A 15,060-nucleotide genomic window follows, 5' to 3' on the forward strand; every position below is an offset into this window, starting at 1 on the left:
ATTTGGGACCAGAGTGAGTGTAGGAGGGAATAATTTCCATCTAGTACCTTAAAGCTGAATAGACTAAAAGCTATGGCATAGCCACAGCAGTAATGACTCAGAAGTGCTTATTCAGGACTTTGATGTTCACCTGGAGATGGAAATGTTTAATATTTTCATTTTTCAACCCCCAATCTGTCTATATTTCCCACAGGGCAGAACAGAAGAGTAATGAAATTCCAAGTATGTTGGCTTTATGAGAATCTTCTGTGCATAAGAATCCCTACTTTAATTATAGTTCTGTGCTTTATTCTTCCAAAAGCTTTTGACGTTTATTCACTGAAGTGGATTGCAGAAAACAGAAGGGCATCCCCACTTCCTGATATGCCATTGAACTGCCTGATCCTCACATGAATGTGGAAACACTTATCACAGAGGAGCAAGGAGGATTAATTTGAAGAGGATTGCTTTTTGCAGACAGCTGTTATTCATTATCTAATAAAGTGATGACTGTAAATTTTAACAAGTTCTTTCTGGATATAATTTAATAATTGCAGCCCTTCATCATGACAAAGCTAGAGAGATAAAAAGGACTATTTAGATTGCATGAAAAATGCTTCAGAAAGGGAAGGAAGCACTCACACATGCCTGATTTAGACGGGATGACAGTGGTTGGAAGAGACGCTTTTTGTGAGCATTTTGCAATGTCTGAGTGAAGGTGGAATTGTCCTGCTGTGCATCCAGTCACTAATTGGCTCTTCAGGCCTGTAGTTTGCACAATAAAATGCCAGTAATTCTATAGTATCACTATCAGGCTGAGCTTATTAAAATTACATGGATCAAGTGTAGGATTTGCCACTGGAGTTCGTGATCAGACTCCTCCCAGAGTGAGTCTTGGAGAAAAGCAGTGTTTGAGTCCATGGTTTGTGACTGCCTCTTTGAAGGTTCTGTCAGGTGATGGGAAGGGTACAGGCTGTGGTGTTTTGCTCAAGAAACTTTGCTGGGAGCCCTTCAGTAGTGACTCTGGCCCAGCCATGGTGGCCTGTTCTTGTTCATTCACAAAGGGAGCAGCTTCAGTGGCAGCCCAGGGTCCTTGTCCCACTGATGTGGAACCCTCAGAACCTCTTGGCTGTTGCTGTTTTTGCTGCTGTTGCTGCAGGAGGAGTTGCTTTATTCTTTGTTCCTCTGCTCTTCTCTGACTCTGTGTAATAATTCATGCTGCTAAGGCATCCAGAGCAGCCTTTTACTGTTGATCACAGGCTGCAGAATTAATTATCTCAGGAAGAATAGACCAGTCTGAAAGCAGGAAGGTTTTATCTGCAGTAGCAATGGAATTCTCAGCAAAACAGGAAGTGGCCTTTATCTGGTTTACCCATTGTGAAATGCTATCTTTTAATAATTCACTGTGCTTTAATCCATCTTCTTTCCTTTTATAGAGTGAAATCACTGTGTGTGATGTGAGGAGGTTCTGCTGTAGTAACAACACTCTTGTTCAGCCTTGTGTGTTCAGTTAATTTTCTCAGAGGCTATTAATAGGTATTTTTTCATGTGCATCAATTGAAATGTGAATTACTCTAGTAGGGGCTTGTATGGAAGATCTGGTTTATAATTTATGTGAGTGCTGCAATAGCAAAGGCATTCTGAGCATCTCGTAAAAGCTCTCCTCTGCCTTTGTGCCTTTGAGCCATTATCTGCAAAGTACAAACCCAGATTTTAAAAACAAGGCTGGAAATGCTGGAGAAGTTCAGTGGAGACCTGGCACAGAACACTTTGCCCCAGTTATGCTGGAAATGCCAAATGCTTGAGGCAGTGCCATCTTCTTAGACAGCTGCTTGCAGCACTGTTGTAGCCTTGCAGAAATAACTCCTGATTCTGGTGCCTTGCAGGAATTCTGAAATTCCATGAGTATTATCTGGGTGACAGCCTGACAGAAAATGCTGGGGACTTCCATGAAGCCAACAGTGTGGCCCTGCAGACACTGACAAACTCAGCACTGGAGCAGCACATCTCCAGCGTGAGGGAGGCTCTGGGGGTGGATTCCTACTACACCAGGTGAGTTGGGGTCAGGGGGTCTAACATCCTGCTCTCCCACCTGCATTTATAGTATTTTGGCATGAGCTAATTGGCTGAGAAGTCTGAGAGCTGAGAGTCAAAGAAGGGGCAAATTTTTAGTGCAGCAACAAAGAAAACGGCTTTGTTTTTGTAACCATGATTATTTTCCTGCCAAACAACTCTATGCACATGCAAATAAGATCCAAACCCACAGGCTGTGTGTGAATCTGGAGACTGGATGAGGAGGCAGGTGCCATATCTGACTGCATATGGACAGATTTCATCCTGCTTACAGTTTCCAGTGTAATTAATTCTCTTTCAACGATTTGCTTTGAAAAACTGCAAATACCATAGGAATTCTAACCACCCCCTCAGAGCGGCTTGTGGCTATAGCTGAGTGAATAATTTAGAACCCACGTGTTGATTGTTGAGTCTTACCCTGCAGACATGCTGATACACAAGATCCATAACTGAAATCTGCAGTTGGGCCTCATGCAGCAGTTTTGCAGATACAGTTTTTAGTTTCATTAACTGTTTGTCAGCACAGATTCTCCTGCTGGCAAAGGCAGTCCGTCAGTCTTCAGGTTCTGGGATGAGTTTTTAATTTGGTGAGATGTCGGCTTCTTCCTCACTTTGTGGTAGTGGTAGGGGTATGTTTTTGGTTAAGGATTCTGGGTTTAATGCTTGTCTCCAAGATCCTTGGACCAGTGTGGTACAATCGTAGGCAGACGTTCTTTCCTCATGTCAAAATCATGTACATGGGATCAAGCAAACAAATCTTGGCTCTTCCACGTGGGTGAGTATCACTTTCTACTTTGAAACTTCTTCCCTGTGTGGTTCAAGTGCTTCCCCTCAGCCCTGCTGATTCCACAGCCCCCAGGGCCCCAGCAGAAACTGCCAGCCTCAGTCCCAGCCCCAGGCTCTGCCCCAGCAGCAGGGTGTGAATCTGCACAGCACATGTGAAGGAGCTTGACTGCTCAGTCCCTGGCTTGCTGGAGTGCTCTGGGGTTCAGGTTGAAGAGTTCGTGTCCACGCTGCTGTGAGCAGGGTCAGAGGTACTGCTGAGTCTCCAGAGCATGGCTTCACACTTTCTGGAGAGGAAAGGATGCACAGCATGTTCAGTTCCACACTGCAGCCTTCAGGTTCTGCTAGAAAGGCTTCTTTTAGCTGGTCTAATTAATCCTCAAAGTAATGCATTCTTGCAAAAAAAAAAAAAAAAAAAAGAAGTGTAAGGGATTTTAAAATCTGCTTGAACTTGTGTCAGAACAGACTCCACTCTCTTTGGGGAGAGCATGTGACCTGCTCTCTTGGGTTCATGAACTCAAGATTTTTGCCTCTTTAAGGAGCTGTGAGTGTTACTCCAAACTGTGCCAGGACTCAGAGCTGAGCATGCCTCAGCTGGAGGAAAAATGTGCAGGGAGAAGCTGTTGACAATCTTTTCTTCTTCCTTTTTTCCCTTATGTTGGTTTTTTTAATCCCCCGTCTGTGGTTCAGCTGTCCCCATTTCACTGTTCATGAAGTGATTGGCTTTTGTCAGGACTTGGCAGGTTATAAATCATATTGATCAGGAAATTCACTTACAAGAGATCCGTGATCCATACAGCAGCAGAGATGCAGCTATGGTTGCCTGCACTAGTACAGGTTGTGTGTTCATTTAATTCCTGTGCTCTTTATTGGGAAACATGCCCTTGAGGAGAGGCTTCAAGCTGTCAGGAACCCAAAAAAGAAACAGAAATGAGATGCAAGGAGGCTTCAGCAGGTAGCATCATAGGTTTATCTTAAGTGTACAAAATCCAAGGTTTGTGATGTGCCATTGTTGTGGTTTAGGAATGGTACTCCCCAGTTTAGTTCTCCCACTGAGACTCTCCAAACCCCAATACTGCTTGCCTACTCCCTCGCCCCCTCTCTCCCTCCTTCTGGTGGCTGGAGAAGAGAACTGGAGGCACAAAAGGTGAAGATCATGGGCTGAGATAAGAACAATTTACTGGAAACAGCAATAAGACAAGGAAACAAACTGTAACAGCAACAACATTAACAAAAAAGTACAAAATAGAGAGAATGATTCACATGCAAAATGCTCACTGAGCCCAACCCAGCCCACCATGAGCACTCCAACTGCACGGGAAAAATTTAGATATTAATGTCAGGAGACTGGGAATTCAGAATTGTTGGGCTGTTTCTCTGTATTGCTGCTGCACTTGGGGCATTGATAGAGTAAATCTTTCTGTGCTTTCCCTCTTTGGATAACAGGAGTGGCAGCACGGCTCCCTCTGCTATATGAAGGAAGTATGTGGAGCTTGAAGTTAATTGTGGAGATTTGGAAAGGATGTGCTCACACGTGTTCTTAGGCAGATAAGGGTTGAGCTGGTGTTTCCTGCAGACTCAGCTTTTCAGTATTGTGCTGCAGCTTTAGAAATCCCTGCCTGCAGTGCACAGAAAGAGTCCTGCACTCCCACCTGCATGTGCCACTCACTAAACCTTGAGGAATCCCTGGAGAGGAGGAAATGGGGCTGGGGCTGTCTTATATGCCTGACAAAAGGCAAGCCAGGGAAGATTTGGCATTAGTGTTCGGTTGAGCTTCTGTTTGAAAAACATTTTTGCTCAGACTGGCCGAGCATTTGTCATCAAGCTGTTGCTCCTTCTTGCATCAATGACCCTTCATGCCCCTGATTTCCCCCAGAGCCTGTGCTAGCAGCGAGACAGAGAGTGAGGCTGGGGATATCATGGACCAGCAGTTTGAGGAGATGAATAACAAGCTGAACTCAATGACTGATCCAACTGGCTTCCTGAGGATGGTCAGCAGGAACAACCTATTGAACAGGTGAGAATGCAGCCCTGCTGTGGGGATCAGCAAGCAGGAGATGTCTTGGTGATGGGCTTCTCTCTAAACTGCAAGTTTAGGTGCAGCCAGTGCCTGTGCTCGAGGGGAGAGCCTGCAAGGACTGGTCCCTGTTGTAACTGATGACTGTCCAGAGGAACAGCTGTTCTGAATTTGCTCTTCTCCTGGCCAAGTGTTGATTTTGAGACTCCAAGCAGTTGTTTTGTCCCTGCTGTGTGTGAGATGCAGAGCTTGGAGCTCTCTCCTGCACACTTGTTACAGAAATACATGTTTCTGTTGCTCTCAAGTGTTGTACCAATTAGGTGGGAATATGCTGCATTTCCAGAGTTACAGGATTGTACTAGCTGCAAATCTCCACTTATTTTCTGCCTCTTAAAACTTGTTCTCAGCCTTTCACATGACTGTGCTGATTAGGGCTTAGGGCAACCATTTGGAAAGAAAATTGAGGACAGAATTTTTCCAGTGTGGCTGCGTGATGCAACCCAGGGTTTCTGACTGGATCTGTGCTCGATTGTGGTTTATGAGCACAGGATACCCTAGGCCTTTCTCAGCTGGAAAAGAAAATGTGATCAGCCTGGAGTGTTGTGAGCCACCATAGGAGCTTGTGAACTGTTACAGCATCCCCACAGAACTGGGAGCTGCCTGCTGGCACCAGCAACTGGCCTGGTTTTCTTTTCAGAATCCACGAGCATATCTGTTCAAGCTGCTGCACTGATGAAGGACTATGAGTACTTGCTAGTTTTGGATCACACAGGCAGATCCCCAGAACTGCTGAGATGTTTTGCTAATTTATCAGGCTTAGAAAGAGAGGAGATTGTCCTTCTGATTACAGGGGGAAGTAGGATGTGATTCTGTTCCAGGGAATGCTCATCTTCAGGAACACTGCAGTGGCCAACCATGCCACATCTGTCTTTCTGCTTCACAGGAGCAACATACATTACTTTGAATCCAGACCTAGGAGCTTAGCTCAGGTGTCTTGTCAAGTAAGTAGTTTGCAGCTCTTGGGAGCAGCCCAGGGATGGGGCATCCTGGGTATTTAACTAAAAGCACCCTCAGAAGAGAAGCAGGGGAAGCATTAGAAGCAGCCGTGTCTGTGATGTTCCTGCAATGAGCACTGAGGTGAAAAAATAAGGAGATACTGCTGGATGGCCTCCCTGCCTGCCCCTCTCCTTTTGCCTGTGCAGGGGGACCTGGGGATGGAGCTAGCACTGTCACATCTGTTTGCAGCTGGCTTGCTGAGCCCTGAATTCAGGGTAGGTGCTTTTAAGCAGAGAATAGTAGGATTTTTTTTCTCAGTTCTGCTTAGAAAAGGAAACTTGGAGGGTTGGCAGTTCACTTAGAGAACTTCTGAGAGGAACTGGACTTTGGAGGAGAAAGAAGCACTGAAGGAACACGGTGGTGATCTCAGGACTGGGCAATGGCTGTTTGAGCTGAGGATGCCACTGGTACAGCCACCAAGACAGCCACAGTGGATCGTGTCTTCTTGCAGCTTCTATTTCCTCTGCTGCTTAGGTAGGGCAAGCTGATCAGGATCATTGGAGCCTATTACTGCCCTCAGGGCCTGACAGCTTGCCCTGGAGAACCATACAGCTGGCCCTCTCCAGAGCAGAGGGATGGGGACAGCCCAGGCAGATGGGACAGCGGTGGCTGGGGTCCCTTCTCTGGTGGTTCTCTGCCATCCAGGATGCAGTGCTGCAGCTGCTGACATGCAGACCACCCTGGCAGAGAGTGCTGGGTGGGCTGTGGGTTTTTTGCCACCACTGGTGGGTTCTGGAGATACTTGTGGATCCTTGAAATGATCCTCAGGGAGCTCAGATCTGGCTGCTTTCTGGAGCTTACTGCAGCTCTGTACGGTGTGTGTGTCAAGGCCATGAATGTGGATTTAGGGCTGCATCTTTAAGAAGAGTCTCTCTGGGGAAGGCTTGATGGGTATCCAGCTTCCCGAGGCTGCCAGACCCCTGCAGCACCAGCCTGACTTCCAGCCCCCTCCCAATGGCTGTGCTTGGCCATGGGGAGTATTTGACTTGTCCAAAATCCTAATTAGTGCTAAGGCAGGAGCAGCTCTGTGCTGGTTCTGGGATGAACTCCTCCTTCTGCCTGGGCCCAGCCACTCATCCTCAGCAGGCAGAGCCAGCACCTGTGAGGCTGCTGGTCAGCCAGGTCAGTCTGACCCTGTTCTCTGAGGCTTTGCTTTGTTCCTGCATCCCCAAGACAAAGGCAGGGAGCAGAGCTGAGCCCTGGCTGTTTGTGCTGTTTCTCTGCTTGCTGCAGGCTAGGCTGCCTGTACAAAGGGTTATAAATCAGCAGCACTGCAGAGTCTGAGCAGAGGCTTCCAAATGAGAGATTTCACTGTTCAGACATCAGGGGATCCTCTGCGTTGCAAGAGCAAGGTGGAAATCATCAGTGCACCTGGAGCCTTTTGTTGGCTTCTTTGGGAGGAAAGGATGGGCTGGCCAGGGCTCCCGGTCTGCTCCACTTGCCACAAGAGATCTGTCCATCCTTCCCTGTGGATTTTCTCACTCTTTGTGTACACACACACACACACACACAGAGAGAGGCAGGAGATGTGAGAGATTTATGGTGCTTCCTTGGTTTAGTTCTCATAAAAAGCAATCTGAGTGGTGAAGAAATAAATCCAGAGCTGCTTGGCTGCAAAATACAGGATGCAAGAGGGCTTTGCTGATTGGAGTAATGAAGCCCCTATTCCCTGCAGTAAATGAGTGTGTGACCATGGCTGCTCATGGGCTGTGGGGCTGGCAAGTGCTGCCTGATGGCAACAATCCTGCCTGATCTGGGAGGATCAGGGCACAGGGTTCTGGAGACCACTGGATATCCCTGCACAGATTTTCTTTCCTGATCTGATGTTAAAATCTGTGCTTCATAAAGCTGAACCCTGCAGTCAGGTGCTGCAGTGAAGTGAGGCACATGGATGTGAAGGGAGCACACAGCACCAAGCCTGTGCTGATCCCCTGCTGCACAAATCCCCAGACGAGTTTCCAGCAGCTCTGAGCAGCAGCAGGAGCAGCGTACTCGTACTGTCACTGGAATCTCTGGGTTGGAGAGCATGGGCAGTCAGACACCAGGTTTCTGTTGGCATTCTGAGGTTATTCCTGTGTGCCCGTAAGATGGAAATTCCTTGTGGGTGGTAAGAGCATTTTTTTTCTTCAGAGAGCTGTAGGTTTTAGGCATGATGTGAGCTGGGTCAGAAGGCTGGTTGCAGCAGCTGAGGAGAGAAAGAGAGGGGAAAATGCAATTTCTGAGTCTGTGTGTTGGTATGTGTCAGAAATGGCTGGGTTATGTCCCAGGCCTCTCTACCTTTCCTTTCAGATCCACCTGCTAAGATGTTTTGGAAAGTTACTCTTTCCACATAAAGTATCTCAAGCCAAGGATAACATTTCTGGGGAGCACAGCCACTGGACCAGTGAGCCCAGAATGGGGCAACTTCATTTCCTCTGCAGGGCAGACACTTGTGGCTGCTCATGCCAGGAGATCACGTGCAGATCTCTGTGGGAATATCAGAAATGGGCTCCAGGTGTTGCTCAGCAGTGACAGAAGTGCAGAATCTTGATGTCTCATGGTTTTCCTGTTGTCACATTTCCTCTGGTATCACCAGGTCGGTTGGTGCACAGCCCAAGAGCAGATCCTCCTGTGGCTGTGGTCAGTTGTCAGCGGGTCTCATGCCTGCCTGCACACAGCTGCTGCCCATAGGTGTGCAGGAGCAGCTGGGAACAGCGCTTCAGGCACTGGAGTGTGGAGAGAAACTCCATGGCAATGTCATTGTGCTGTCTGCAGCTGATTCATCCTGCCATTAACGTCACTGCTCACTGAGGTGTGAAGCTGAATGGGAGACTAAGTCCTCCCATGAGGCATCTTACAGAGCAGAGTCCCCTGGGTGACAGGGTCACTGTCAGAAGTCAGGACAGCCACAGGGCAGCTCAGATTCCTGCAGCTAACCTCTGCCTTGGCTTTTGCCCACAGGAGCTGTCAGAGCATGACCAGCCTGTTCAGCAATACCATGTCTCCTGTTAAGGATGGAACATCATCACTGCCAAGGAGGCAGACTTCTTTCACCAAACCCCCACTCCGAGCTCTCTACGACTTACTGATAGGACCCATGGAAGGAGTAAGGCTTTGCACAGACACCAAAACCCTCTCAGTGTGGGAAAGCAAGAGCAGACAGCTTGGGGCTGATTTCTGAATTGTGGTATTTTCACAGAACAGTCTGGAGTGGAAGGGGTCTTAGCAACCATCTAGAGACAAGGATCTAGTCCTTTTTTTTTTTTTTTTTTGTGGGTTGCCAGTGTTCAAGCTGGAGCAAATTGTAGTGCTTTGAAGTTACTCTTTCCTGGAGTGAAAACTAATTGTTTTTATGATACTCTAGATGCATAAATTTCCACAGTTACATGAGACCAGGAGCAGTTGCCACATTTTGTGCCCAGCTGCATGTTCCCTATTGACTAATCTCTCTCCTTCACTTCCATCCATGAGATGCTTCCTGGTTAGATGTTTTGGTGACTCTGGGTTGATGATGGTGTCAAGTGTCTGGAAGTGCAGGCCATGGACACAGTCTGTCTATAGATGGTTCACTCTTCAGAGTAAATGGCTTTTTAGAAATTCAGTATCAGAAAGACTATTCTCTGACAAAGGATAAGGTGATGACAATGCTGACAAGGCATAGGTGGTTGGGGTTAGCCAGGATTTCAGGCTGGAGCAGAAGGAGCTGCAGGGTACCAGGGTGAGGCTGGGCCCCACGTGGGCTGAGGACAGGGTGATGACCCAGAGCAGACAGGTCAGTGCCCCCAGTGCTCACTTGTTCCTGTGGAACTGGCTGGGCACAGGTGAGCAGCAGTCCAGCTGCACAGGACGTGCTCATCTGTCACACAGAGCATGGTTCTGATGTGGGTGTTTCCAAACTGACACAGGGTCAGAGCACAGCCTGATGCTTGGGAAGTGCAGGCAGGGACACAGGTGGAGTCAAAGGGCCAAACTAATTCCCTCTTGTTTCTTTTCAGGGTTTGATGCATTCCAGTGGGCCTGTTGGCCGCCACCGTCAGCTGGTCCTGGTTCTGGAGGGAGAACTGTACCTCATTCCCTTTGCTCTCCTGAAGGGCAGTTCCTCCAACGAGTACCTCTACGAGCGCTTCAGCCTCATTGCAGTGCCGTCCATCCAGTCACTGAACCCCAGCTCCAAGGTCTGACACTGCTCATGAAACCTCTCCTGTGGGTGCAGGTCCTGGTCCATGCTCACAGAGCAGCAGATCTGTCCTGCTGTGCCAGGCACAAGAACAGAAACCACAAACAGGCCACCCTGGGTTTGAGGAGCATGCTGAGCACCACAGCTCTGAAGTAGGTTCTGATGTAGTTCCTGCAGCACTCAATCACAGCCCCAGGCATGCCAGGAAGGATGAGGGGATTGGATCATTTGGATATCCTCCTCTAAAGGATTGCATGTGCTGGCTGTGGAACTACATGGCAGAGCTGTAGGTGTCTGTGATCTGTGCTGAGCTTCCTTGCCAAGCTGACTGTCCTGTCACATTGCTGGTATGTTCACCTTCATTTTAGCATTCTGAGTGGGGAAGACCACTGATGTCTCAGGACACCAAAGCTATGAGGGAAAGCAAATCCCACAGGTGAATCCTGCAGAAGTATCTCTTCATGCTGAGGTTTGGCAGCAGCATTTCTAATGCCCAGCTCTCTGGGAGAATGCACCAAATCACACTTGCTCTTGCTGGGCAGTGTTTTGTGGCACATCTTGGTTTGCCCAGGGTTAAGCACAGTCAGTGGAACAGCAGAAGGGTCTGAATCTTGTCAGCATTACTGCTGTTCCATTCAGCATCAGCTGCTGGCAGTGCTGACACTGATCTTGGAAAAATACAGGTATGAGGAACCACTTAGTGAGTGATTGCAGGTGGTGTTCCAGTAATGTGAGAACCTGGAATCTTCTTTATGTTTTTAGCTTTGCTGCATCCTCAAAGGGACCTGGGCTGTATCTGTGATCTGGGGATAGAAGTCTTGACCAGACTCAAACAAAGGTGTTCCTTGGAATAGTTAGAAGAAACTAAAGAAATGCAGTCTTCCTGTAATTATGACAACCAGACTTATGCTTAGAGCCAAAGGGACAGGATATTTTATTTCCAGCACCATAAAAACCAGATCTTTGAATGCCATTTTCTCTTTCTCTTTCTCTGTCTAGTCCCATGTGAGGAAGAATACTCCTGCTTACTCCAGTTCTACCTCAATGGCAGCTGTGATAGGAAATCCCAAGCTCCCTTCTGCAGTTATGGACAGGTGGCTGTGGGGACCTATGCCCTCTGCAGAAGAGGAAGCATATATGGTATCTGAGTTACTTGGCTGCCAGCCCTTAGTTGGCAGCTCATCAACAAAAGAGAGAGTCATGAGTGCCCTCACTCAGGCAGAGTGTGTCCATTTTGCCACCCACGTCTCCTGGAAACTGGCTGCTTTGGTCCTGACACCCAACACTGACAGCAACCCAGCCAGCAGCAAGAGCTCCTTTGGGAACCCCTACACAATCCCAGAATCTCTTAGGATGCAGGATGATGCCAGTGATGTGGAGAGCATCTCGGACTGCCCTCCTCTCCAGGAGTTCCTGCTTACGGCGGCTGATGTGCTGGATCTGCGTCTTCCTGTCAAGCTGGTGGTTCTTGGCTCTTACCAAGAGTCCAACAGCAAAGTCACTTCTGATGGAGTCATTGGCTTGACAAGAGCATTCCTGGCTGCTGGGGCTCAATGTGTCCTTGTGTCACTCTGGCCCATTCCTGTGGCTGCTTCCAAAATGTTTGTGCACGCCTTCTACTCCTCTCTCTTAAACGGGATGAAAGCCAGCGCAGCCCTGGGAGAAGCGATGAAAACCGTGCAGAGCAGCAAGCAGTTCTCCCATCCAGCCAACTGGGCAGGTAGGAAGAGTCTTCTGGACAAATCAGATGGGGTTTCTAACTAGGGAGCTGCCAAACTATGTGAGCTAAGCAAGGAGCAGTGCTGGCAGGTAATTGGGAGCAGCGTGTGCCCTGTGCTTTCCCGGAATTCAGCCCCTGTGTCTCAGACTCTGATTCAGCTGAGTGTGGCTGAATGTCAGTGTCACAGGACTTGTCAGCATTTCACTGGGCACAGTAGGTGGGTATGGATTGGGTATAATTAGAAGCAGTTGTGAGGTGAAGTGTGTTTCATGACTGGAAAGAAATGAAATGCAGTACAACAACTCATTCTCTGTGTTTGAAATCTCCAGGCTCACGCTTCCTGCGTCTGTGGGATGGAGTCAGCTGGAGCACACATACAGACTTTTTAATGGAAAACTTAGTGACACTTCAACAGGAGGCAGGAGAAGTGCTGCTAGAAGCAGCAGCAGCAAGTAGCTGTGATTTTTCTGACGTAAACCTTGTAGGGCTTATTCCTTTGGTCCTTTTAGGAGAAAGGTTTCCCTTGCTTCCATTGGGAATGTCTCAGCAGTGTCAGCTCCTTGTGCAGTGCTGCTGCTTGCTCCCTCTCAATTAGATCTGTACTTGAGATGTGGAATGACAAAGTCTTGGAGTTCAGCAGTGCTGTGACAGGAATATGTACAGATAACATAATTTTTCTTCTTGGCATGAGGCCTGGTTTTTGAAAGCTGCAGGCATTCCCCAAATTGATTTTTGCACAGGCAGCAGAAGCATGTTATTTAGCTCAGGAAACTGTGGTGAATATGGCTCTGGTGTGAAATGCATATGGCTGGAGGAGCGGGAACTTGTTAAAATGAGTCAGGCTGACAATGATTTCAGGCATGTTGAGTCCAGCATTAGGATGTGGTTCAGGTAGTACCAGCTGTGAGCTGAGTTCAGGTTACGGTCCACACTTCAGTTGGGATTTTATTTTCTTTCCAAGATTTTTCTGTCTCAAAAGAAAAGGGCACTAAAAAGCCCCAAAAGTGACCACTTCCTAGGCAGAAAACAAAGAGTGTGGACATAGTGCTTGGCACTGCCAGCAAGCAGAGGCTTTCAGCTGCTCAGGCTGTCTTGAGTGCTGCCCCTTCCATTGCACTGTGCAAGTTCATCCCACACAATCCCTGACTTCCACCACTGACCCTTGGCACTGAGTCTTGGACAGAGCACCAGAGCCAGGAGCAGCTGCATCCTCACTGCAGGAATGAGAAGGGAAACAGAGCTCCTTGTGCTGACGTCTGGGGAGTCTGGCATTGAATGGGGCATGAGCCAGGACAGGTTTCTGACCAGGACAGTGAAAACTTTTCATGTTCAGAGTTCTGTTTTACGACCACTGCTGGCATGTGTTGATTTCTGTGGCTGCAGAGGAGACCTGGAGCATGCCTGGACAAGTTTAGCTGCAATCCAGTGGTTTTCTGCTTGCTTGGACAGGAAGATGCTATTGATTTAATAGCAGGGGACAGCAAGAAGTATCTAGAAACTTTCTGGAAGTTCAGTCTGCATGACTGGGCAGGGAGTGGGCAGAAGTTCTGGGAAAAGAATGTCCCTGTGCAGGGTACAGTGAACCATCATTCACTGGTCTGAGGGCAGAGGACATCTGTGTCTGGTCTGAACATTTTCCATAACAGCAGGAGGTTGACCGTCTCTCATTCTGAATCCTGCAGGCTTCATGCTTATTGGGAGTGATATGAAGCTGAACAGCCCTTCTTCACTGGTAGGACAGGCCCTGACTGAGATCCTGCAGCACCCTGAAAGGGCCCGGGATGCTCTGCGTGTTCTGCTTCATCTGGTAAGGGAAGGGAAGCACTGTCACAGCCACGAGTGGCACCACAGCCCACCCAGTCCTGAGACACCCTCGCCTGAGGGCATGAGTGGAGCCATGAGTGGAACAGCAGCCACTCCCTGATGTGCAGCCTCTCCCACTTGAAATTATGTATATATATATATATACACCTTCATCCTCCCTCCCCTGCTATGATGTATCCTCTTGCAATACTCCAGGTCAGTGTGGAAAGACTTGGACACCTAAGGAAGTGTTCAGTGTAAAAAGAGGCAAAGTAAGCAAAATCTTAGATTGTATTGTGACAGAATCCTCCCCAGACCCATCTGGTTTGCATTAGCTGTTGAATTGGGTTTCTGCTTAAGGGGTAAGCATTGGGATTAATTGTTTATACAGGGAAATAGCTACGAACATGGCAGTCATGGAAACACAGAGCACAGTCACTGCTGTCTCTGTGTATGTGGAAGATAAGAGGCCCTTCTGTCCCCATCTGTGCCACCAGTCTGTCCTGGGGAACAGTGGGACTGGAGCCAACTGCCAGGTGGCTGGAGTGATCACTCATGACTTCTAATACTTTTCTTCCCAATGCATCATCTGTGGTCTCACAGGAGTGTGAAGTATCCATAGAATGATGGAAACCTGTGAATATTGCTGGTCTTCCCAGTTGCTGGGGTTTGTGGACACTCATCTCTCTTTCCTGTTTGCTCTGTGGCTGCAGGCTCTTTGTCTGGTAATAAGCAGCCTGGAACCCCAAGGTGAATCATCTTTAGGGAGAAATGCAGCTGCCAGGCTTCCAGGAAGCTATCCCAAACAAACTGCTACTTCATTTCTTGTGGCATTATTGTTCCCAGCATCCCAGAGAATATTGACACTCATCACTGTGATGTTGCAGCTGTGAAAGCTGAGTTACTGGAGCTTTTCTTTCCAAGGCACTAATGTCCTCTTGTGTGAGACAGGCCAGGATCAATCTTGGATTTGCTGTCTCCCAGCCTGCTGTTCCAGTGTCTCTGTGTAAAAACAGGCAGTCAGTAACAGCATCTTGTACAATAAGCTCTGTCGTTTCCCTGCAGGTGGAGAAATCATTGCAGCGAATCCAGAACGGGCAGCACAACTCCATGTACACCTCCCAGCAGAGTGTGGAGAATAAAGTTGGTGGCATTCCAGGCTGGCAGGCTCTCCTCACAGCAGTGGGATTTCGCTTGGACCCTCCAGCCAGTGGCCTGCCAGCAGCAGTGTTCTTCCCAACCTCGGACCCTGGGGACCGGCTGCAGCAGTGCAGCACCACCATCCAGTCCCTCCTAGGTGAGAGGAGGCAGCTGTGGGCCCTGGCCAGGCAGACATCAGCCTTTCACACCTTTCTGTGATGTCAGCATGTCAAACAGGGATGTTTTACATCAATGAAATCAATGTACTGGACTGGGAAGAAGTTCTAAAAGTAAATGTTAACTGAAAATTTTGCCACAGATGAGAATCATTTG

The 15,060-nt window shown here is 48.3% G+C and overlaps 1 protein-coding gene across 4 annotated transcripts in view; it reads left to right on the forward strand.

The window, feature by feature from the left end:
• The window catches only part of TTC28 (tetratricopeptide repeat domain 28), a 109,624-nt gene that overhangs the window by 84,635 nt on the left and 9,929 nt on the right, over positions 1–15,060 (forward strand). For all 4 annotated transcript variants that reach the window (XM_038152833.1, XM_038152834.1, XM_038152835.1 and 1 more), the window contains 7 exons: positions 1,866–2,031; positions 4,712–4,852; positions 8,849–8,993; positions 9,883–10,062; positions 11,064–11,784; positions 13,467–13,591; positions 14,653–14,884. In XM_038152833.1, the coding sequence (XP_038008761.1) occupies positions 1,866–2,031; positions 4,712–4,852; positions 8,849–8,993; positions 9,883–10,062; positions 11,064–11,784; positions 13,467–13,591; positions 14,653–14,884 (1,710 nt within the window). The remainder of the gene's footprint in view (positions 1–1,865; positions 2,032–4,711; positions 4,853–8,848; positions 8,994–9,882; positions 10,063–11,063; positions 11,785–13,466; positions 13,592–14,652; positions 14,885–15,060) is intronic.

Source organism: Motacilla alba, chromosome 15 (genome assembly GCF_015832195.1).
Source record: "Motacilla alba alba isolate MOTALB_02 chromosome 15, Motacilla_alba_V1.0_pri, whole genome shotgun sequence".
Lineage (NCBI taxonomy): Eukaryota > Metazoa > Chordata > Aves > Passeriformes > Motacillidae > Motacilla > Motacilla alba.